At 46.3% G+C, this 22,939-nt stretch overlaps 1 protein-coding gene across 2 annotated transcripts in view; it reads left to right on the top strand.

The window, feature by feature from the left end:
• SF3A1 (splicing factor 3a subunit 1) overlaps nt 1-11,421 on the top strand; it is a 40,157-nt gene extending 28,736 nt beyond the window's left edge. For both annotated transcript variants that reach the window (XM_040416704.1, XM_040416703.1), the window contains exons 6-16: nt 4,250-4,400; nt 4,744-4,937; nt 7,173-7,290; nt 7,393-7,578; nt 8,570-8,691; nt 8,787-9,077; nt 9,615-9,825; nt 9,941-10,095; nt 10,194-10,295; nt 10,808-10,879; nt 11,079-11,421. In XM_040416704.1, coding sequence (XP_040272638.1) covers nt 4,250-4,400; nt 4,744-4,937; nt 7,173-7,290; nt 7,393-7,578; nt 8,570-8,691; nt 8,787-9,077; nt 9,615-9,825; nt 9,941-10,095; nt 10,194-10,295; nt 10,808-10,879; nt 11,079-11,180 — 1,704 coding nt within the window. In that variant the 3' untranslated portion in view covers nt 11,181-11,421. The remainder of the gene's footprint in view (nt 1-4,249; nt 4,401-4,743; nt 4,938-7,172; nt 7,291-7,392; nt 7,579-8,569; nt 8,692-8,786; nt 9,078-9,614; nt 9,826-9,940; nt 10,096-10,193; nt 10,296-10,807; nt 10,880-11,078) is intronic.
• The last annotated feature ends 11,518 nt before the right edge of the window (nt 11,422-22,939 follow it).

Raw genomic sequence — 22,939 nt, 5'->3', positions numbered from 1 at the left:
TCGCACCGCATCCGCACTTGCTTGCGGATGCTCGCGATTTTCACGCAACCCCATTTACTTCTATGGGGCCTGCGTTGCGTGAAAAACGCAGAATATAGAACATGCTGCGATTTTCACGCAACGCACAAGTGATGCGTCAAAATCACTGCTCATGTGAACAGCCCCATAGAAATTAATGGGTCGGTATTCAGTGCGGGTGCAATGCGTTCAACTCGCGCATCGCGTCCGCGCGGGATACTCGGCCGTGTGAAAGGGGCCTAAAGGTTGATAATGCTCCACCTGAGAAAATTCAGTGGAGTACATCTGAAGGATTCCCAATCCTCCCTCTGAGGCCATTTGGTTGATGATGCTCCAACTGAGCAAATCCAGTGGACTACATCTGAAGGATTCCCAATCCGCCCTCCGGGCAGTTTGGTTGATAATGCTCCAACTGCGCAAAGCCAGTGAAGAACCACTGAAACTTCCCAATCCTCTGGAAGTTCCCAATCCACCCTCCAGGGTCGTTTGGTTAATAGAGCACCGTCTGCGCAATCTGGTAAGCGGACCTTTAGTTCCATTCCACCTCCGGGGTAGTTGGGTTGTTATATCAACACCGACACAGCCTGCAACAGCCATGGGCTAGAGGTGGAACTGCGCACGAGCGGGCCGAAGCAGGACATAATTCCTCCTGACTCACCTCCGCAAGCCCTACTCTTCATCCCATGGTCACGCTCAGACCCTCCCTCACTGGAGGGGTTAGTTCCAAGGGGGGGAGGGGGAGCAGTTATTCGGACTCTGACATGAATCCAGTTCAATCTTCCAAGATTACGTCCGTGCTAGCCGGCGGTGTATGCATTACCCCCTTCCTTAGGCGGTATTTGCACTTCTACTGGATACAGTACTTACCTTATGTATTACCTCCTTCCTTAGGTGGTCTCAATGCCAGCCATAGGCGTCCCCCTTTTGGTAAATGGCGGAATTGCAGTTCCACTGGGCACAGTACTGTCAGTATGCATTAGCCTCTTGTATGTGGCATTATGGCATTCTCACTGCCGTTGCAGTGTTTACGTATGCATTACCCCCTTACTGGGGTGGAATAATTGCACTTCCCACCGGGTACAGAACTCGTCATATGCAAGTTCCTGCTGAGTGCGTTACCCCCTTCGATAGGTGATGTATTTGCACTACCTCTGGTTACAGTACTTACTGAATATGTTACTCCCTATCATAGCTGGAGTGATTGCACTGCCACTGAGTGCAGTGCTTACCGTAGGCATTACCCCCCTCCATGGGGTGGTTAATTACACTTCCGTAGATTGTGGTTCTGACTATCGTGCTACCCCCTTCCCTAACCGGGGGATTGCACTACCATTGGTTGCTATTCCATCACTCATTTGCAATCACCTGTTTCCTGTGACATTACCCTCTACAAATTATCCATTAACGAGGGAATCGCTAAGGATCTTTGCATGCTATAATTCAACTACGCCACGACACTTAGATGCCTTGGCTTCCTTCACAGGTGGTCCGTGGCAACAGTCGGTACCCGCTGGTGCCTGGTACTCTCCATCTAGTGGCATATGAATACTGCCACTAGATACTATGGCTGCTCCCATATTGTATCCCTCTTTTCTTCCGGCACTGGTTGGGGACACAAAAATGTCGACCTTTGTGCTCTCAGGGGGGTCACCCAGCAACACTTGTGTCCTAGAGACCCCCCCCATCCCCATGAGCCTCCACCGTTCAGGTCAGTCACATTACACAGAATACTGTGATCACGTTCCAGCAAGCAGAATATTCCACTGACTCTGGATGCTTCGTCCACCACTCTTCCTTATCTAGGTGAGGGTGTTATGCTGGCACTCTGCAGTGACTACTACAACGGGTTCTCCTTCGCAGGGAAGTCTTCACGCTGGGGCTAGATGATCGTAATCGCTGTAGTGGGACAGCCCCCCTCAGGTAGGGGTTCTAACCTGACACTACTTCGGCGGTTGCTCCTGTTCAGCGCCCTTTTCAGGTGGAGGGTTTAAGGTTAGCTCTAATAACTGAGACAGCATGATACCATGACTTCTACTGGATGTCCTCAGGCCTTCCCCTCAGTTTCACGCTGGCGGAGCATGCGGTAGCTCCTACTGCACAAGGGTGTTTTGCGTGACCATTACATGCTAAGGTTCCTACTGCACAGCTCTTTCGTCAGGTGACTGATTCTTCTAGCACGAGAATCAGTGACCTCTACGGTGTGGCCTACTCCTCAGCTGGAGTATGGCGTGAGCATTACTCTTGTGGCTTCCCTTGTATAGCCTCATCTTCAGGCGGAGTATCGCATTACCACTAGATTTTGTAGAGCGCCAGTCTCAGATGGGAATGGGCTTTAGTTCTGGCCTCTTTCTGGTTTACACTACCGATAATGGACCGTTGCTCTGACAACTGTTGTTCTTCTGTCGTCAACTCGGGCGTGGCGATGGTGTAATTGCCATTGCTGATCAGCACCTACCTTCGAGTGCGTTCTACTGAGTAGCTTAATCCCTTCAGCACTCGTCAACCACTAGATTGCCGTTATAAGCAGGACTTGGGTTCTACTAGTGATGCCGTGACGCCATCGGTGCTACCTCTCTTCAGATATCAGTAATGTCTACGTCACCTCAAGCCAATGGTGGTCATTCTTTCTCTGCTCATTCCGAGGGTGGACTGAGTCTTCCCACGACTGGTAGAATGGGTGTCTGTCACGACTTGCCACCTCTGGTGGGGGTTTCATCCCTGGAACGGAACACACTTTTCCTTCCCTGTCTCTCCTCGAGCTGGATAACTGATCACCACCTCCTTCTTTCTAGCTGACCAGTAGCCATGGGTTGTATGACTCTGGAAGCCCATCTCAATTTTTTTCACGGGCCCAGGGTTACTCGAGTACGGTGGAGGCGTTGGACGTCGTAATCGCACTCCACCCGGCAAGAGTATTTCTCTCATCTTTGTTCCACTCATCTGCCCTTCCAGGCAGGGTTGCCACATTGTCAATATATGGTCACTGACGGGGCTTTTAATCACCGGTGATGCTCACATCGGCTTTACTTTACCTTTCTCTCGAGGTATTGATTCTTGGCCCTGCAGTGGGGGCATGCTTGGCTCAGGCGTTTTTTTTTCGGTGGTATCTCAGGCAGCTTCTCACTATAAATCTCACCACAAGCCTCTACGGCTATAAGGGCATTGGTTTACCAATATTCCGCTCCCTAGGGGGCGTTCTCTTGGCCAGAGGAGGATTCTGCGGACCTGGTTTTTCGTTCTACTACCACAGTTGCGGCCAGGAGCCAGCTGTTTGGCGTTTTTTGCTCGGGCATTCCGCTCCCAGGGTAATACACCGCCCAGCTTAGTCTTGGCCCAGCGGTCGGCACTTCTCGGGTCCATCTCAGTCATGCAGTAGCTTTCCAGTGTGGAAAGCAGTATCTTGGTCTTCCGGGCACACGTTCACCAAGTTTTTCCGGGTGCCTTCCTAGGCATCGGCGGATACTGCTCCAGGCAGCACAGTCTTGCAGGCGGCAGTGAGTTACGCATCCTCGAGGGCGTTTTTCTCCATGGGCGTGTGATTTGTTTCCCTCTCCGTGGACTGCTTTAGGACGTCCCACGGTCCTGTGTCCCCCAATGATACGAGCGCAAAAACAAGATTTTTGTGAAACTCACCTGTAAAATATCTTTGTCGCTTAGTTCATTGGGGGACACAGCTCCCACCCAGTAATTTCTGTTTGCCGTAAATGTTGGCGGCTGTGGAGCCAGTATGGCCCTCAGTTCTGGTTCGATCCGACTGGTTTTGGTCAGTTATTGGTTGTTTACCGCATGTGTGTGTTTGTTTTTTTTTCTCCCCCCTCCTTCTCCTATTGTGCTTGGGCACAAACTGATATGCTCTCTCCAGGCTGGAGGGGGTATAGCCGGCAGGGGAGGAATTATCACTTTTCAGCCTAGTGTCGCCTCCTAGTAGCAGCAAGCGGCTATACCCACGGTCCTGTGTCCCCCAATGAACTAAGCGAGAAAGATTTTACAGGTGAGTTTCACAAAAATCTCGTTTTTGCTTAAAGTAACTTTTCAGCAGGGATCTGCTATTGTACAAAAATACTTCTGCATCAACAGTATGCTTTAATATATAAAATGTTTGGTTAAATGCTTCCTATAAAGCTCATGTATGTTGTTGTTTTTTTTTTTTATATATATATATAAATAGATTAAGATGCTGAATTCTCATTTTGCATTTCTGTCTTTTTTTTGTTTTTTGTTTTTTGTTTAGGTTCGTTACCGTGTAGAGTGGGCAAAGTTTCAAGAGCGGGAAAGGAAGAAAGAGGAGGAGGAAAAAGAAAGAGAGCGAGTGGCGTATGCTCAAATAGATTGGCATGATTTTGTTGTGGTAGAGATTGTTGACTTCCAACCCAATGAGCAAGGTAACAGGAAAACTAAATATTACCATCAAACTTAGGGATTTGCTGAATGAGTACCTCCATTTCTTACACACTTGACATAGCTGCACAACATCCAGCACTTCAGCTGTTCGGAAACTACAAGTCCCAGAATCTCCTTTTCACTTTTATGGAAGTTAAAAGAACAGCAGGGTCAGTGTGAATGCTGGGAGTTGTGGTTTCACAGCAGCTGGAGGTCCGTGGGTTGCCGATTCCTTGCCTAAATTGCAGTTCCTGAAGATTGTCATGTTTCCTTTTAATTTTCATTATTAATAGTGGTAATGTGAATTGAGAATCTTGTTAATAACTTTACATTGTGTTTTTAAAGGTAACTTTCCTCCTCCAACAACGCCTGAAGAATTGGGTGCTCGTATTTTAATCCAAGAACGATACGAAAAGTTTGGAGAAAGTGAGGAAGTGGAGATGGAGGTTGAATCTGATGATGAGGAAGACGCTAAGAATGGCAAGAATGAAGAATCTTCTCAAATGGATCAGGATACTCAAGTGCAAGACATGGATGAAGTAAGATTCTATTTTGATTGTCCACTTTGTTTTATGGACATTTCCTTTTTTGACCAAAGTTCAATGAGGATCCAAGTGAAACATAAGTGGCAGAAAGATATGTGCTCTTAGGCCTCTTTCACACGGGCGAGTTTTCCGCGCGGGTGCAATGCGTGAGGTGAACGCATTGCACGCGCACTGGATCCGGACCTATTCATTTCTATAGGGCTGCGCACATGAGCGATGATTTTCACGCATCACTTGTGTGTTGCGTGAAAATTGCAGCATGCCCCTCTTTGTGCGTTTTTGACGCAACGCAGGCCCCATAGAAGTGAATGGGGCTGCGTGAAAATCGCAAGCATCCGCAAACAAGTGCGGATGTGGTTCGATTTTCACGCACTGTTGCTAGGAGACGATCGGGATGGGGACCCGATCATTATCATTTTCCCTTATAACATGGTTATAAGGGAAAATAATAGCATTCTTAATACAGAATGCATAGTACAATAGGGCTGGAGGGGTTAAAAAATAATAATTTAACTCTCCTTAATCCACTTGTTTGCGCAGCCGGCATCTCTTCTGTCTTCATCTTTGCTGTGCAGTAGGAAAAGGACCTGTGGTGATGTCACTGCGCTCATCACATGGTCTGTCACATGATCCATCACCATGGTGATGGATCATGTGATGGACCTTGTGATGAGCGCAGTGACATAATCAAAGGTCCTTTACCCAGCTCCTGAAGTAATAAGACAGAAGAGAAGCTGGGCTGCGCGAACAAGTGGATTAAGGTGAGTTAAATTATTTTATTTATTTTTTACCCCTCCAGCGCTATTGTACTAAGCATTCTGTATTAAGAACGCTATTCTTTTCCCTTATAACCATGTTATAAGGGAAAATAATACAATCTACATTACAATCTACTCATTACAATGTTTTGCACTCGCGTGGAAAATTGCGCATTTTCCCGCGACGCACCCGCATCTTATCCGGCCCAAAAACATGACGCCCGTGTGAAAGAGGCCTTAGTACTTTCTCACATAAAGTATTGGAGCAGATTGCAGCTAAGTCTTGTGGATCTTTGGCTGCTCAGCTATTTCACCTTTTAGATGTTCTGACCTTCTTCTTTTTTTATTCATTGTGTGATGTCTATATAACTAGTTTGAACAGTGGACAACAAAATGGCACCTCTGCTCATAGTAGCATAGTATGGTGCAAAAAGACATGTCAATTAAGTTCAACCAAGAGATGGCAGGGGAAATTGTATACATTTACACATAAGTGTTGCAGCTAAAGACAAACTTTTTTTGCATTGTTATTTACACGTTTTTGGCTTTTTCTCAGGCGTTAAACCAACATTTTAAAAAAAAATGAAATGTGTGGACGGAGTTTCAGTCTCAGACTTGCAGCTAATATCTGCTGGTGGCATTTTTCTGTTTGATGTTAAAGAAAAAGCGGCAAATAAGTCAAAAAACTTTAGGGCCCTTCTATGCTTTTTATTCACTCAAGAAAATGGAGTAGAAATGGCTCATATTTTTTTTCATATCACATGTTTTTTATGTATTTATTTATTTATTTTAACGGTGCCCCCTTCCCTATAGAGATGTCCAAATCCTAGTAAACTATATAAAAACCTAACTTTTTTTTCATGGCTTATTTAAAATCTCTAATTGTACTTTAAAGGGTTTGTGCAGTGGTGTAATGTTGATGACCTATCCACAGGATAAGTCATCAATATCAATCAGCTGGGGTCGACTCCCAGTACACACACAGATATTTAAAGGGATCACTGTGTTTTACCTGTGCGCCATCTTCTTTGTTGCGGCAGTGCAGGTAAATACAACTGCTTGTCCCATTCACTACATTGCAACGCTGCTGCAAAACTGACAACGTGTAGGTAAACATTGAAGAGAGAGCAGCACTTGCATTAACTGCTGAATGGCGGGGTTGCCCAGGGGTCATACCCCCTCCGATCTGATATTGATGACCTATCCTGATGATAGGTCATCAGTATTATGCCACTGCACAACCCCTTTAAGTCCACATAATATTGAAATGTCTTTTAAAATGTAGCATGCTCTGTATGTAGCCTTTTTGGCATTGTACAAAATTAAGCAATTCTGCTTGTCAAAAAAAAAAAAGCCTTTAAAAATGCTCAAAACTCATGCTGTTTTACAGCTTAAAGCTCTAAGCAATTTGTGTGAATGAGCCCTTGCTTTCAATGGTTTTACTCTAACTGGTGTATGGTCTTTCTCTCAGGGCTCAGATGATGAGGATTATGCTCAAAAGGCTCCTCTTCCTCCAGAGTCGCCAATGCCTCCACCTTTACCTCCAACTCCAGATCAAGTAATTGTTCGTAAAGACTATGATCCCAAAGGTTGGTACATTTTGTTTTCGTTGTCTTACAGATGACCACTTCTTTGCAAATCTTGTACTTAATTTATGTTCCACGTTTATTTATTTTTTCCTATACTTACAGCCTCTAAGCCACAGCCGCCTGCACCTGCATCAGATGAGTATCTAGTATCGCCTATCACTGGTGAGAAGATTCCTGCCAGCAAAATGCAGGAGCACATGCGCATTGGACTTTTGGATCCACGTTGGCTAGAGCAGAGAGATCGCTCTATTCGTGAAAAACAAGGAGATGATGAAGTATATGCTCCAGGTGAGAGGAGTTTTACCTTTGCTATTTACATATTGTCCTCTGCTCCTGAAATATTAGTTCTTCAAAAGGCACTGAACTTTCAACACAATTAGCCTAAATCAGAAGTACAAGCAAATATAAGAAGTTTCATAAGATATCTTATCGAGAAAATGCCCCTCTCCATGTATGAGCCACTTCTTATCTCCCCGAGTTGATAATTCACCCTTGGTTCTCAGCTGTTTGATGGATCAGGTTACATGCTGCCAATAGAAGTCCATGGAGAGAGAGTTGGGTGGAGGAAGAGTGCTCTGCTGGAGTTAGAGGGAGGCAGACAGACACAGACTGCTCACTCCGGTGCTGGATTCACAGCTACACTGCTTATTACTGCTTTTTGTTGCTGCTTCTCTGCTATAGGGAAAAGGAAGCAGGATTTCTTGTGCTGTGTTTGAGTCGCCATAGCAGCTAGTCTCTGCTCACTAGCTAAAGGAAAACTGACAAAGGGGGAAATTGCTGATAAATGCAGAATACAAGTGAAATAATGGCCACATATAGTGTAATTCCTTGTGTACGTAACTGGTTATCCTGAAACGACAGTTATGTGAGTCTTTAAAAACGTGTTTGGTATAAATGGTGCTAAATAAAGTACACCTCTGTTAATTATTATAAAATTAATGCTTAAAAATGGTTCAGTGAAGTAGCTGAAGTGTTGCCATGTGAGAACAGGTGAATTTACTGCTGCTTCCCTCTTCTGTTTTTTTTTATTGAAAAATAGATGAGATTACATTCTTCAAGTAATGCAATAGAACAATACCTTTATACCTTTCCAAGTTTTTGGAGCTGATATAACTACCTAGGACTGACTTAGTTTATGTGCTATTACGATGCAAGTACTGGTCTAAACTGCAAACAGCATTACCCCCATTACTTTATTATTAAATATAAGATTTTTGATGTGGTTATTGGAAATGTTCTGCTTTTATTATCCTCATTATTTTTGTTCCTCTTTTTTTAGGATTGGATATTGAAAGCAGCTTGAAGCAGCTGGCTGAACGCCGTACCGATATTTTCGGTGTTGAAGAAACGGCTATTGGTAAAAAGATTGGAGAGGAAGAGATCCAGAAACCAGAGGAGAAGGTATACGTTTTGTTTTTCTCCCTTTTTAGGCTGGGTAGAATTATAATTCTATACTGCTGACCACTTCACAATTCTTAATATTTTTGTTCTGATAGGTCACGTGGGATGGGCATTCTGGCAGCATGGCACGTACGCAACAAGCAGCACAGGCAAATATAACTCTGCAGGAGCAAATTGAAGCTATCCATAAGGCTAAGGGGTTGGTACCAGATGAAGATGGCAAGGACAAAATTGGTCCTAGCAAGCCTAATGAAATCAACCAACCACCACCACCTTCTGCACCTACCATTCCTAGTTCTGCACCACCAATGAATTCTGCTCCAAGGCCACCTCCACCAGTGTCACTTCACCAACAGATCAACCCTCCTGTGTCTCGACCACCAACCGTAAGTACTACATTTAAGGTCCAAGGCTCCCCTTGCAGTGCACTGCATCACGCAGGGCAAGGTCTGTTTGTTGTGAGCCGGTGACATACTGGGCTTCACATCATTATGCTAGGCGGAGACTAGTGGGTGGCAATGTGTAATGCAGCGGACGCCTGCCCACGATGACTGGGAATACATGGGAATGTTTGGAGAGGGAGCAGAAAACAAGGAAAGCACAAACAAGACCATTTGTGGAGGGAAGACAGCAGCATCCTGGACTCAGTCCTCCAGGCATGTATTACTGGGTGACATGTCTACGTAAGAAAATTCAGAAGCTTAGAGCAGGTTGAAATTCATTAATTGAAATTAAGATTGCAGACAACCTTGGTGCAACTTTTTATTTCCCCTGAAAAAACATATGTCAAAATGATTTTTCCCACGTTGAATGCTCTAAACAACTGTAACGAATATATAAAAATTGAACATAAAATTGTATTGCAAGGCTTAAACTGTTTAACGAAAATGTGGTTACAGAAATAACAAGGTTCTGTCTTTTAGATGCCACCACCTATACGTACTACTATGGTGTCTGCTGTTCCTATAATGCAAAGGCCCCCGATGGGATCTGTGGTTCGTCTTCCTCCTGGTTCTGTATTGGCTGCTCCTATGCCACCAATTTTGCACGCACCTAGGATTAATGTGGTGCAAATGCCGCCAAACCCACCCCCAGTGATGGCACAGAGAGCACCACACATGATTGTTCCAGCTGGTGAGTATGGAATGTTAGTTTGTGATGTACCTCATTCAGTTGTTTTTACACCAAGTGCAAACTCTGCTAGTGTCCTGGATTAAACAGCTTGTAATTGAAGTTCTCTAAATTTCAGCATTTGTTCCTGCCCCACCTGTGGCCCCTGTACCTACACCAGCGCCACTGCCCCCATCTCATCCTCCACCACCAATGGAAGATGAACCATCTGCCAAGAAAATGAAGAATGAAGAGTCATTAATTCCAGAAGATGAGTTCTTGCGTAGGAACAAAGTATGTAAAGATATTTTAACATTGTTTTCTCAAACCTTGACTATGAAACTAAACTCCGTATTGGACACTGTTCACTTATGTTTTTTTTTCTGTTACAGGGTCCTGTCACAGTCAAAGTACAAGTTCCCAACATGCAAGATAAGACTGAATGGAAGCTGAGCGGTCAAGTGCAGGCGTTCACTCTGCCTCTCTCTGATCAGGTAAAATTATAATACAGATTGTAGCATGTGGTATAATTACCAATTTTTATCAAATCTGTGGTTAAAGGGGTTGTCTGAATGTTTCAAACTGATTACCTATCCTCAGGATAAGTCAACAGTATCTGATTGGTGGGGGTCTGCCTTCAGGCACCCTCCCCCTTCAGCTGTTTAAAGAGAACGGAGTAGCCAGAGCCCCTCTTCCCAGGCTAGTGATATCGCGTTCGTTGGTCACATCGCCTAGGCGCAGCTCAGTGCCATTCAAGTGAATGGGACTGAGCTGCAACACCAAGCACAGCTGCTATCCAATGGACACCAAGGTGCTTGGTATGCAGCTGGTGGTCAGCTGAGCTCCGCAGCCTCTTCAAACAGCTGATCGGCGGGGCTGCCGAGTGTAGGAGCCCCCATCAATCAGATACTGATGACCTATTCTGAAAATAGGTCATCCGTATTAAACCCTCGGGAAAACCCCTTCAAGAAGACGCCCATCAATAACTTATGTTTTTCTGTTATAGGTCTCTGTAATAAAGGTTAAAATTCATGAAGCAACTGGCATGCCAGCTGGGAAACAGAAACTTCAGTATGATGTAAGTACAAGTTTCCAGTAGATTTAAACTGACATTTACAAAGCAATTCCATAATTGCTGCCCTTTATAAATTACAATACATGTCCTATTTCTCGTGAATGAATGTACCTTACTTTATTTGTATCTCCACAGTAGTTGCCAATTGATAGAGATGCTTAGATAAGTTGTCTGACTAAATGTTGCCTTTGCTATTCTACAGGGTATCTTTATTAAGGACTCAAACTCCCTGGCTTACTACAACATGCAGAATGGAGCGACAATCCACCTGGCTTTGAAAGAGAGAGGAGGCCGAAAGAAATGAGATTTAATAACTGCAAAGTTTGGGCTCTATTTTGACCATTGTCTGTTCTCTGAGATTCAAATACATAAGTTGCGCTAATTTAGTTTCTTCATGTCTGTATCACAAACATTTAGTTTTAATGTTAGATATGAGAGAACCTCATCATTGCCATAAATGAGCATGCCATCATGCAGACTGCACTGTAACATATGGATGATGTGGAAAAAACTGATTTGTATTAATAAAGTCTCTGAGAATGAAAGGTTTTGTCGTTTTATCTTGCAAATTCAAAATACCACAAAATGTGGCTAATTTAAAAAAAATTGGATTTGAGATATATGTTGGTTTTGTTGCCATTAACACCCAGTGAAAGTAATTCTGCTGGTTTCTTCATGGGTTATATATGTGGTTTACTTCTAGGTGATCATGTGCTCTGACTGTAACTGTGATATGAAGGCCCAAAGTGCACTGCTCTCTGCTCACCAGAAACCAGCAGCTTTTGATGTAACATTCTGTTTGACTGGAGAATAAAATATATTTAAAATGGAAAGCAAATATATTCAGCATTCTATGTGGATTTGAATTGTGGAAGGTTGTAAATTCTGAGACTGTGGACTTTTTTCGTTAACATAAAATGTTTAGGGGAATGTGGCTTATTTGCTGCATCTTCTTCTTATCACAGCTCAGGGGCCATGACCTTTCTAGTGCTGCTCTCTCCCTGTAACTGTCGCAGCTAGATCAGACTGGTGGTTGAAGGATGTATTTGATCATGTGCGACCTCCTCATTAGGTGGATGTTCACATTATCATGCAGATTTAAACACTGTAGAGGCATTATAATAAAGTATATTTCACAACTGGAGTATTTTTGTGACCGTAAATTACAAAGGTAACTTTTCATGCTGACATTAAAATATTTAATGGTAGCACAACCCCATGGGAGCATTTTACTCTATTATGCTGTTTTGTGTCAGAGCAGCATAAAGGTGTCACGGGCACACCAAATTAAGTAGTCTTTCACTTGTGTGTTTAAGTGCAAACAATTTTGATAACTTACTAACACTTTTTTCCCTTGACCCACAATGGCAGTGACAGAGGAGGATCCGCCCTCCATAGACAGACAGAAAACCTGCAGAATAAAAGGAAGGACACTCTCTCCTCCCAATTCAGTGTGTGGTTTCCTGTCTGGGGAAGCCTGCAATTTTCTTCTCAGATCCTTCCCCCTGGTGGTGCTCCTATGCTGACCCCGGTTTCTAGGCTGGAACGTGGGTTTAAACCTTTTGGGCATACCTGCAGTCCCCGGAGGTAAGGAGTGGCATCAATTGGTGAACTGAGGGGACGAGCAGAGGCACAGCAAGCCTCTGGAGGGGAGCGTCTTGGGTGCTGGAGTGCTATGTGCCTGGCGGCATCGCTGATGCTCTAGAGCAGTGATGGCGAACCTTTTATAGACAGAGTGCCCAAACTGTAACCCAAAACCCACTTATTTATCACAAAGTGCCAACACGGCAGTTTAACCTGAATACTACAGTCCAGTATAGTGCATCTTCCACATACTTTATCATTTAGCTATAATAGCCTGCCTACATTCAGTGGGCTGCCTGTGCTGTTCATAGTGCGCCCTACGCTGATGAATGGCAGGAAAAGTCTAAGGCATATTGGTACACCATAGACTTTTTCCAGGGCACAGGTGCCCACAGATAGGGCTCTGAGTGCCGCCTCTGGCACCCGTGCCATAGGTTCGCCACCACTGCTCTAGAAGCACAGACTTCCTGGCCACAGGGGGAGGATGAGCTTCCGGCAAGGAGATGGGCCAGGGAAAGCACGTGGAACGGTGTGCAGCACAGAGAAGTTGCGGATAACAACCGCTGGGTCGCCTACCTCCCTGTGTAGGTAGCTGACCGGAAGGACGTTTTGCGCAGGCGCGCGCATCTGATGTCACTTCCAGGCCGCCGGATGAAACCCGGAAGTGGATGTCTTCTACAAAAATGCTCAAGCACTTTCCCGCTGCGCTCTCTGCATCGCTCTCTGTATCACGGAGGACATGTCGGAGAAGGAGCCGCAGCAGAAGGAGCAGACCGCTCCAGAGCGCCCCTGCGTGAGTAGCCCACCTGGGCATGCTTGCAGCTTGACAGATGGGGGCCAGTGGGGAGGGTGCCTTAGTATGGCTGTTCTGATAACCACTAGTATGAGCCCCTCCCCCTGGGGTCTTCTAGTATACTGCATCTAGATTTATGCACCTATACTGGATCGACATAAAATTGATGGGCTGCTCTCACTTTAGGCCAAACTTGCTTTAAAAAAGCCGAGGAAGACCGCCAGATGCATTCAGTGCTCCATCAGGCTTCCCGATGATTATGCTAAGAAACTTTGCAAGGATTGTATTGCCAAGTTAGTGAGAAAAGAACAACCCTCAATTATGCAGGAGTTTAGATCTATGATTCAGGAGGAGGTTAAGTCTTCTCTGGCCTCCCTCCGTGAAGATAGCCTGGGGGCTTGCCCACCCAAACGGCCCAGGATGGTGGACATTTCCTCCTCCGAGGATTTAGAAGGCGATGCCTCATCCTCCAAAAAAGAGGACGACCTATCTGAGGGTGAGATCGTCGAGGACTCAAAAAAATTCTTCACTCCTAGCGAGATGAGTGACCTTTTAAAGGCGGTCGGATACAATGGGGGTGGAGGACATCCAGCGACCCCATGCAGTTCAGGAGGAGATGTTTGGGAGATTGAAGGTCAGACGCTCCCGTGTATTCCCCATAAATGAAAACATTAAGGAGATGGTGAAGGATGAATGGCCCCATCCAGAAAAGAAACTAGGGATTTCCAAGGAATTCAGGAACCGCCTGGTATTTGACCCGTCGGACTCTAAGATTTTTGACGAAGTCTCCAGAATTGACGTCCAGGTGGCCAAGGTTAATAAGAAAACCTCGCTACCTTTCGAGGACTCCTGTCAGTTAAGGGACACCATGGAAAGGAAGGCAGTTAATTAAAAAAAAATCCTGGGAGGCAGCTATGTTTAGTGTTAAGACCAACATAGCCGCTACTTCAGTCGCCAGGTCTATGTACCTATGGCTGAATGAATTAGAAAATCATCTAATTAACAAGACGTCCAGGGAACAGATATTAGACTCTATTCCCTTGTTAAAATCTGCCACAGGGTTCCTAAACAGTGTTCCTAGCGGACGCCTCCCCGTAGACAATTAGATTCTCAGCCAAGGACGCGGCCTTGTCCAATGCTGCCCGGAGGGAACTTTGGATGAAATCTTGGTCAGGAGACATCTCTTCAAAGATGAAGTTGTGTTCTATAGCCTTCTCGGGTGAATACGTGTCTGGTCCTGTATTGGACAAGATTCTCGAGAAGGCTACTGATAAAAAGAGAGGGTTCCCTGAGGAGAGAACCCCCCTTTCGTAGTCAATATTCCCAAAATAGCTCATTTCGTGGTAAAGGTAAATCCGGACGTTGGAGTTACCCAAAAGGGGGGAGGGGTAGAGGGTACCTCCTTAATCCCCAGAACAAGGGCGTTGAGAAAGAGTGACGCCAGGATAGGGGGAAGACTATCCCAATTTTTTGCTCAGTGGCAGCAGACTTCTCCCAGCCACTGGGCGCAAAATCTTATCAAGAACGGCTACAGGATAGAGTTATCTTCCCCCCCCTCTGAATGTATTTCTGATTTCCAGGACGTCCCTCCATGACAGTACCCACTGGAGGATGTCCTATTGGATATCTGTAGGGACAGGAAGCGTGAAAAGGTTAAAAGGCCCCTCCCCTACCATCCCACCAGTGTTCTTCCTGTCCCTACGGGGATAGGAGCTGTGAGAAGGGATCTCTGCTACGTGTAGGGATCAGTACTAGGCCAGGCTGGTCGGGGGGCTCATGCCTCTCCTCTTCAGCCTCCGTTTGCGGCCTAAAGCCAGCACCCCTCCGGGAAGGGGTCCCCTAGCTTTCCGGGTACCTTTTTTTCTGACGCCGCGGTACCAGGACGCTGTTGCGGCTTCTCCGATGGAGCTCTGCGCACAGCAGCGGCTCCGTCCTCCTCCGATGATGCGTTCCACGTCACTTCCTGTGCGACCCGGAAGTGACGTGGCCAGGATACCGGCACGCATTCAGGCTGGAGCCTCAGCCGGAGGCTTCGCATGAGAGGTCGACTCCTCTTAGGATGAGTCCCCCGGAAGAGGAGGCGATCCGGCGGCGATGAGGGATGGGCCAGTAAGGTAAGATCCTTTATAAAACGCTGTGATGTGTGCTCCAGGCAGGTACATCATGGAGGCCCAAGGGTTGAGCAGGCTAGATGCGGTAGCTGACCCCCTCATCCAGACTACTGTAAGTAGTATCCGGCTGGTTAGGTTAATAAATCCTTTAGACCAGTTTTTATATCTCCTTCTCCCCCTATTAAGGTGGAAAAGGAGACGGGACACAAACCACATGGAGACTCCAGGAAGAAAGCTAGGAAATGTGCTACGTGCACTAAAAAGCTTTCTGAGTCGTATAAGAAGGCCCTCTGCACGGATTGCTTGGCAAAAATCCTAAAGGAGGAGCAACCATCTTTTCTGGAAGAGCTGAGGGCCATTGTCAGAGAGGAAGTTCAGGCGGCAGGAATGAGTCAGCCCCCTTCCCTTCCAGTTCCCTCTTCCCCTCCGTCCAAGCGTGCCAGAGTACATGTGGTATCAGAGTCGGAGGAGGAAACCGGGTATCCTTCGGACGAAATGGAGGAGGAGATCCCCCCTTCCGTGTCAGAGGAACCCAAGAGATATCTATTTTCCTCAGAACATCTGGACTCGCTCCTTACAGCAGTGAGACAAACCATGGCTGTTGAGGAGGAGGAGCCGAAGCGTTCTGTACAGGACGAGATGTTCGGCGGTTTAAGAAAGATGAGTGGGAAGAGGGCGATAAAAAGCTCTATGTACCCAGAGAGTTTAAAAGCAGGATGGCTTTCAACCCGGAGGAAACAAAACTTTGGGATGAAGTTCCAAAAGTCGACATCCAGGTCGCCAAAGTGGTGAAGAAGACGTCCATTCCATTCGAGGATTCCTCACAGTTAAAGGACCCCATGGATCGGAAGATGGATGCTCTTCTGAAAAAAGCCTGGGAATCTTCAGCGGCTACTATTAATGCTAATATTGCAGCAACTTCGGTTGCTCGCGCCATGTGCCTATGGCTTGAGCAACTGGAAGAACATCTCAAAATGAAAACTTCCAGGGAGGAAATACTCGAGTCCTTACCGTTACTAAAGATTGCAGCATCCTTCATGGCAGACGCTTCGGCAGAGTCGATTTGTTTCTCTCCGCCAGGAATGACGCCCTTACAAATACTGCAAGACGGCCCTCTGGCTCAAATCCTGGACGGGAGACATTGCATCAAAAAACAAACTATGTGCAATCCCCTTTACTGGAGCATACCTTTTTGGCCAGGTCCTAGATTCCATCTTGGAAAGTGCAGCGGACAAAAAGAAGGGGTTTCCAGAAGAAAAGGCTAAGAAACCTGTACAGCCCTTTCGTAAGACCTCTAGGCACTTCACATCCTCAGAGAGAGGAAAAGGTAAAACGGGTAGATGGAGCTACCCTAAAGGAGGGAGAGGTAGAGGGTTCCTCTTCAATCCTAACTCAGGCCCAAGCAAACAATGACATCAGGCCAGTAGGGGGCAGGCTCCGCCTGTTTTGGGAATCCTGGACTCGGATTACCCAAAATCAGTGGATCCTCAATTCCATCCGAGAAGGGGTAAGATTAGAATTTCGCGGTCCTCCCCGGAAAGATTCCTAATCACCAATTCCATTCAAGGGAGCAACAAGATCAGTTAGGTCTGGACTTGCAGAAGCTTCTAAGTTTAAATGCTATAGTCCAGGTTCCGGAAGATCAAAAATACTTGGGACACTATTCAAGCCTTTTTCTAATAAAAAAGCCGGATGGTTCTTACAGGACAATCATCAACCTGAAATCCTTGAACCAGTCAATAACCTATCACAAGTTCAAGATGGAATCCATAAGATCAGTAATCCCGTTAATTTCAGTTGGAGATCTACTATGTACCATGGACCTGAAGGATGCGTATTATCACATCCCGATTCATCCTTTACACCAGAAATATCTCAGGTTTGCAGTCATCCAGGAGGGGACTCTCCTTCATTCCAATTCCAGTGTCTCCCTTTGGTAATTTCGTCGGCCCCTCGCATCTTTACAAAGATCATCACAGAGGTAGTGGCGTATCTGAGAGTACAGCAGATAAAGATTGTTCCATACCTCGACGATTTTCTCCTAATAGCAGACACCAAACTGAACCTCGAGAGCAGCATCCATCAGACCCTAGCTCTGTTCAAGGATCTCGGCTGGATAATAAATTACCCCAAATCCGACCTAAGACCAAGCACCAGAAAACAATTCCTGGGAGTTCTCTTGGACTCAAGAAATCAAATTTCCTTCCTTCCAGAGTCCAAGCAGGTGATCATAAAGGAGAAGATAGTGGCGTTCCAAAAAAGGAGGGTCCATACTCTAAGAGAGGCTATGAAAATTCTGGGCCTGATGACATCATGTATATCAGTAATCCCGTGGGCTCAGTTTCATTCCAGGATCCTACAGGCCGCAATCCTGTCATCATGGAACAGGGATCATCATTCCCTAGACACAAGGATAGCGCTTACAAAGCGGTGTCTAAAATCCCTTTCGTGGTGGATCAACCCCGAAAATCTAAGGAAGGGGGTAGCCTGGAACCCGTCTCCTTCCATGGTCATCACCACGGATGCAAGCCAGTGGGGCTGGGGTGCCCATCTGAAGGGTCATGTCTTCCAGGGTCGATGGTCCAGCCTGGACAGCCACAGGTCCTCAAATTACAGGGAATTGAAGGCTGTATGGAAGACCCTAGAATCGGCCGATTTCATTCTCTACAACCACCACATCAAAATCCTGTCAGACAACATGACTACGGTGTGTTACCTGAAGAGGCAAGGGGGAACCAGGAACCCTCATCTTCAGGTTCTGTCAGAAAAGATTTTTCACTGGGCAGAGAGGAAGATCCTCTCTGTGACGGCCGTTCACCTGAAGGGGGCAGACAACTCAGCAGCAGACTTTCTAAGCAGACACTGTCTCGACGCAGGCGAATGGTGCCTAAACCGGGAGGTCTTCCTTCAGATCTGCCACCAGTGGGGGTTCCCACAAATAGACCAATTTGCTTCCAGGAGGAACACCCAAGTAAATCAGTTCTTCTCTCTGAACCCCAGAGACAATCCACTAGGGGTAGACGCCTTATCCCAGGTTTAGGACACAAACCTGGCATATGCCTTCCCTCCCTTTCCCTTGATTCCTTTGGTCCTGAAGAAGCTAAAAACTTGCTCAGCGACCCTTATTCTGATAGCCCCGGCCTGGCCGAAGAGAGCCTGGTTCCCGCTGCTAAAGGATTTACTCATAGACGATCCAATAACCCTTCCAGGAAGGAAGGACCTTCTCGTACAGGGGCCCCTGGAACACCCGAACCTCGAGAAATTGAAACTAACAGCCTGGATCCTGAAAGGCAAATCCTAAGAAGTAAAGGCCTATCAGATAAGGTAATTTCAACCTTGCAGCCGAGCCGCAAACCTGTAACCTCAGCCATATACTTAAAGATATGGAGGAGGTTTACATCATGGCTCTCAGATACTCATCCAGGGATCTCGGTCCCATCCATAGGCTGCATCCTGGACTTCTTACAGGCAGGTTTCGATTTGGGTCTGAAACCCAGTACCCTTAAAGTCCAAATATCAGCTTTGAGTAGTTTCCTGGATACCCCTCTGGCAGACCACAGATGGATTAGAAGATTTGTTAAATCAATCTCCAGGTTGAGACCTACGATTAGGCAGACGGTCCCCCCATGGGACTTAAATATAGTCTTAGACGGTCTTTGTGGTTCTCCCTTTGAGCCTATTGACCATTATCAGATAAATTACTTTCCTAAAAACTGTCTTTCTTCTAGCCATTACCACAGCTCGTAGAATTGGGGAGATTCAAGCCCTCTCCATCAGGGAACCATTCTTGAAAATTCTAGATGACCGAGTCATTTTAAAATTAGATCAGTCCTTCTTACCAAAAGTGGTATCTCATTTCACAGGAACCAGGAAATAATCCTTCCCTCCTTTTGTGCCTCCCCCAAGAATACGAAGGAGGAAAGATTCCACTGCCTGGACGTAAGAAGATCCATTCTCGCTTACCTTCAGAGGACGGCGCCATGGAGAAAATCTCAGAGCCTCTTTGTTTCGTTTGGGGGAAGGAACAGAGGCAGCAAGGCCTCGAAACAGACTCTAGCCCGTTGGATCAGAGACTTGATTCGAGAGGTTTACATACAAAAAGGTCTTACTTGCCCTTTATCCATAAAAGCCCACTCCACCAGAGCAGTGGCATCGTCATGGGCAGAAAAAGCGGATGCTTCGGTGGAGCAGATTTGCAGGGCCGCTACCTGGTCCAGTTTCTCTACATTTGTTAAGCATTATAGACTTGATTCTCTGGCCAACCAGGACCTAGCGTTCGGTCGTAAGGTCCTTCAGGCTGTGGTCCCCCCCTAGTTATTTAGCTGGTAGTTCTCCAGTGGGTACTGTCATGGAGGGACGTCCTGGAAACTAAAGTTTAGTCTTACCGGTAAACGGTTTTCCAGAAGTCCGACATGACAGTACCCGTTATTTTCCCCCCCATATTTCTTTTCGATTATTGCCAGGGTCCCTAATTACATTTCCAATGTGAGATTAACATGGAAGTTCAATAAATGGTTTGGATCCTATCTGGTGTAGTAATTGGAAAGAACACTGGTGGGATGGTAGGGGAGGGGCCTTTTAACCTTTTCACGCTTCCTGTCCCTACAGATATCCAATAGGACATCCTCCAGTGGGTACTGTCATGTCGGACTTCTGGAAAACCGTTTACCGGTAAGACTAAACTTTAGTTTCTCACCACTCTTCTCCTTTTTTAGCACAGCCAGATTTGGAAGGAGGTCCAGAATCTCCTGGATTTAGGAGTAGTGATTCCTGTTCCCGAGCTTCAACAAGGGCAGGGATTCTACTCCAACCTTTTCTTAGTAAAGAAGCCGGGGGGTTCCTTCCGCATGATTATAAACCTCAAGAGGCTAAACAAATTTGTAATTTACAAAAGGTTCAAGATGGAATCCCTAAATTCTACCATTCCTTTAATTCAAAAAGACGCGTCCCTCTGTACAATCGACCTGAAGGACGCATATTATCATGTTCCTATTCACACCCAGTCTCGGAGGCTTCTGCGTTTTGCAGTAAGGGATCACAGAGGGTCTGTTCACCATTTCCAGTTCGTGGCTCTCCCCTTCGGGCTGGCCTCAGCCCCAAGGATTTTCACGAAGCTGGCGGTAGAGATGGTTGCCTCCCTGAGGTCTCAGGGGGTGACTGTCGTTCCTTAGCCGACTTTCTACTGATTTCAAACATGGTGGATCAGTCTATAGCAGATCGAGAGATCTTCTGCTCCCTTCAGACAGCTCTAGGTTGGGTGATAAACCTAAAGAAGTCATCCCTAGTTCCAGATACCAAGGTAAAATTCCTAGGGTTTTTGCTGGATTCGGTAAAACAAACAACCTTCCTTCCAGCAGAAAGAATCCAAAATCTTCAGTCCGGTGGTGGCTTCAAACAAAAAATCTAAAGAAGGGCATGGTCTGGCTCAAAACCCCAGCAGTGTATGTTCTGACCGATGGCAGCATAAAAGGGTGGGGGGCAAAAATATACTCCGACCTCTACCAGGGAGACTGGCCTCCGAAAATTGTAGCTCAGTCCTCAAACTACAGGGAGCTCAGGGCAGTTTGGGAGACAATACGAGCAGCCGCTCCAAAACTAAGAAACAAACATATAAAGGTCTATTCAGACAATGTAACGACCGTGTCCTACCTCAAGCATCAGGGGGGCAAACGGTCTCAAAAACTAGAAGGTCTGTCCAGAAAAATCTTCCTTTGGGGAGAAAAAAAATGTAAAGTCAATATCTGCAATTCATTTAAAAGGACTTCCTCAGCAGGACTACGATAGACCAGGGAGAATGGTCTCTAAGCATCGACATCTTCTATCTATTTGTCCAGAGATGGGGCCTCCCACTGGTAGATCTATTCGCTACAAATAAAAACGCAAAAGTATCAACCTTTTGCTCCCTAAACCCGAGGGACAGGCCCCTAGCGATCGACGCCTTCTCCCTGCACTGGAACTGGGATCTTGCATATGCCTTCCCTCCGTTCCTGTTAATCCCAAGGGTTATCCAAAAAATCATCAGGGACAGGGCCAGAGTAATCCTGGTCACCCCGTACTGGCCCAAGAGGAGCTGGTTCTCGATTCTAACCAACCTCTCCCCACAGGAAGCATTTATTCTCCCAAGGAGGAAGGATATCCTTATCCAGGGGCCGGTTCTCCATCCTCATCCGGAAATCTTCAACCTCTCGGCTTGGATCCTGAGTCCGACCTTCTAAGACGCAGAGGTCTCTCAGAAGGTGTTATATCTACCTTAAAGGCCAGCAGAAAGAAGGTGACTAACTCCATTTATTTTAAAATCTGGAAAAGATTCTGCACCTGGACAGGTGACGAGGCCCCAGACCAGACTAAACCAAATATACAGAGGATCCTGGACTTCCTGCAAAAAGGACTAGAGTCAGGGTTAAGTCCTTCTACCCTTAGAGTCCAGGTCTCAGCGCTTAGTGCCTATTTCGATTCTGAATTAGCCAGCCATAGATGGATCCAAAGATTCCTGAGGTCTGCAGCCAGACTAAGACCATCTCTCAGATCAAGGGTGCCTACCTGGGACTTAAACACTGTCCTTGGGGGACTCAAAGGTCCGCCTTATGAGCCCTTGGACTCGAGTTCCCTGAAGCATCTTTCTCGGAAGGTGGCTTTTCTTATAGCTATAACATCAGTAAAAAGACTGAGTGAGATCCAAGCATTGTCAATAAGACAACCATACCTCACAATCCAGGAGGATCGAATTATCTTGAGGCTAGACCTGACGTTTTTGCCAAAAGTAGTAACCGACTTCCACAGAAACCAGGAGATCATTCTTCCCTCCTTTTGTGAGAATCCTAAAAATTCTGGAGAGGAACGTTTCCATACCCTGGTGTCACGACCATGTTCATGGTCGTGACTCCTGTATCCGCATGCAGTTGCCTACGGTTTGGTTTTTGTCAATCACATGGTGAGGGCGGCTGGATTGTTGCCTCACATGTGGTTGCCGCTGGCAACATGTTTGTGCTTGGCAGCTTGCTGCAATCTGCATGCGGTTACACATGGCAACCTGTCTTTGTAGGTGTGCCTTTTTATATGTTTGGTGTGCACGAAGTTTGAGTGTGTGCACTGTGATAGTTTCCCTTCACTTGTGGCTGCCCGAGGTAACGTGTTGTATTCTGTACATGTGGTGGCAGTGTCTCGGCCTTCTGGCTGACTCCCAGGACACGGTTGCCACGCATGTCGTTGCCTGCGGTAACAGCTGCAGTGTGATAAGGGTTTGTACACTTCCCCTGTATGTGGCTGTTTTCCCTTGCCTGGTCTAGGAAGGGTTAACTCCCTTCTGTTTGTGTGAACACTGGGTGTGTCTGCGTGGGTGTGGCTACTGGGCCTATATAGCCTCTGCTGAGAGCAGTAGTCAGGGGGGTACTTCAGCCATGGTCTGCTGGAGTCATCCCCCTACTTTATACCATCTGCCAGTGAGGGCCACCCTTGTGGTCATAAATGTTGTGATGTTAAGTTTATGTTTATGTGGAGTCTGTTTATGTTTATATCCCCTTGCAGCTCGGCCAGTTTAGACTCCTGTTTCTCCGCATCCAGGAGGAACAGGTGGTC

Source organism: Bufo bufo, chromosome 2, assembly GCF_905171765.1.
Source record: "Bufo bufo chromosome 2, aBufBuf1.1, whole genome shotgun sequence".
Taxonomy (NCBI): Eukaryota; Metazoa; Chordata; class Amphibia; order Anura; family Bufonidae; genus Bufo; species Bufo bufo.
This window is presented reverse-complemented; position numbering and strand designations above follow the sequence as displayed.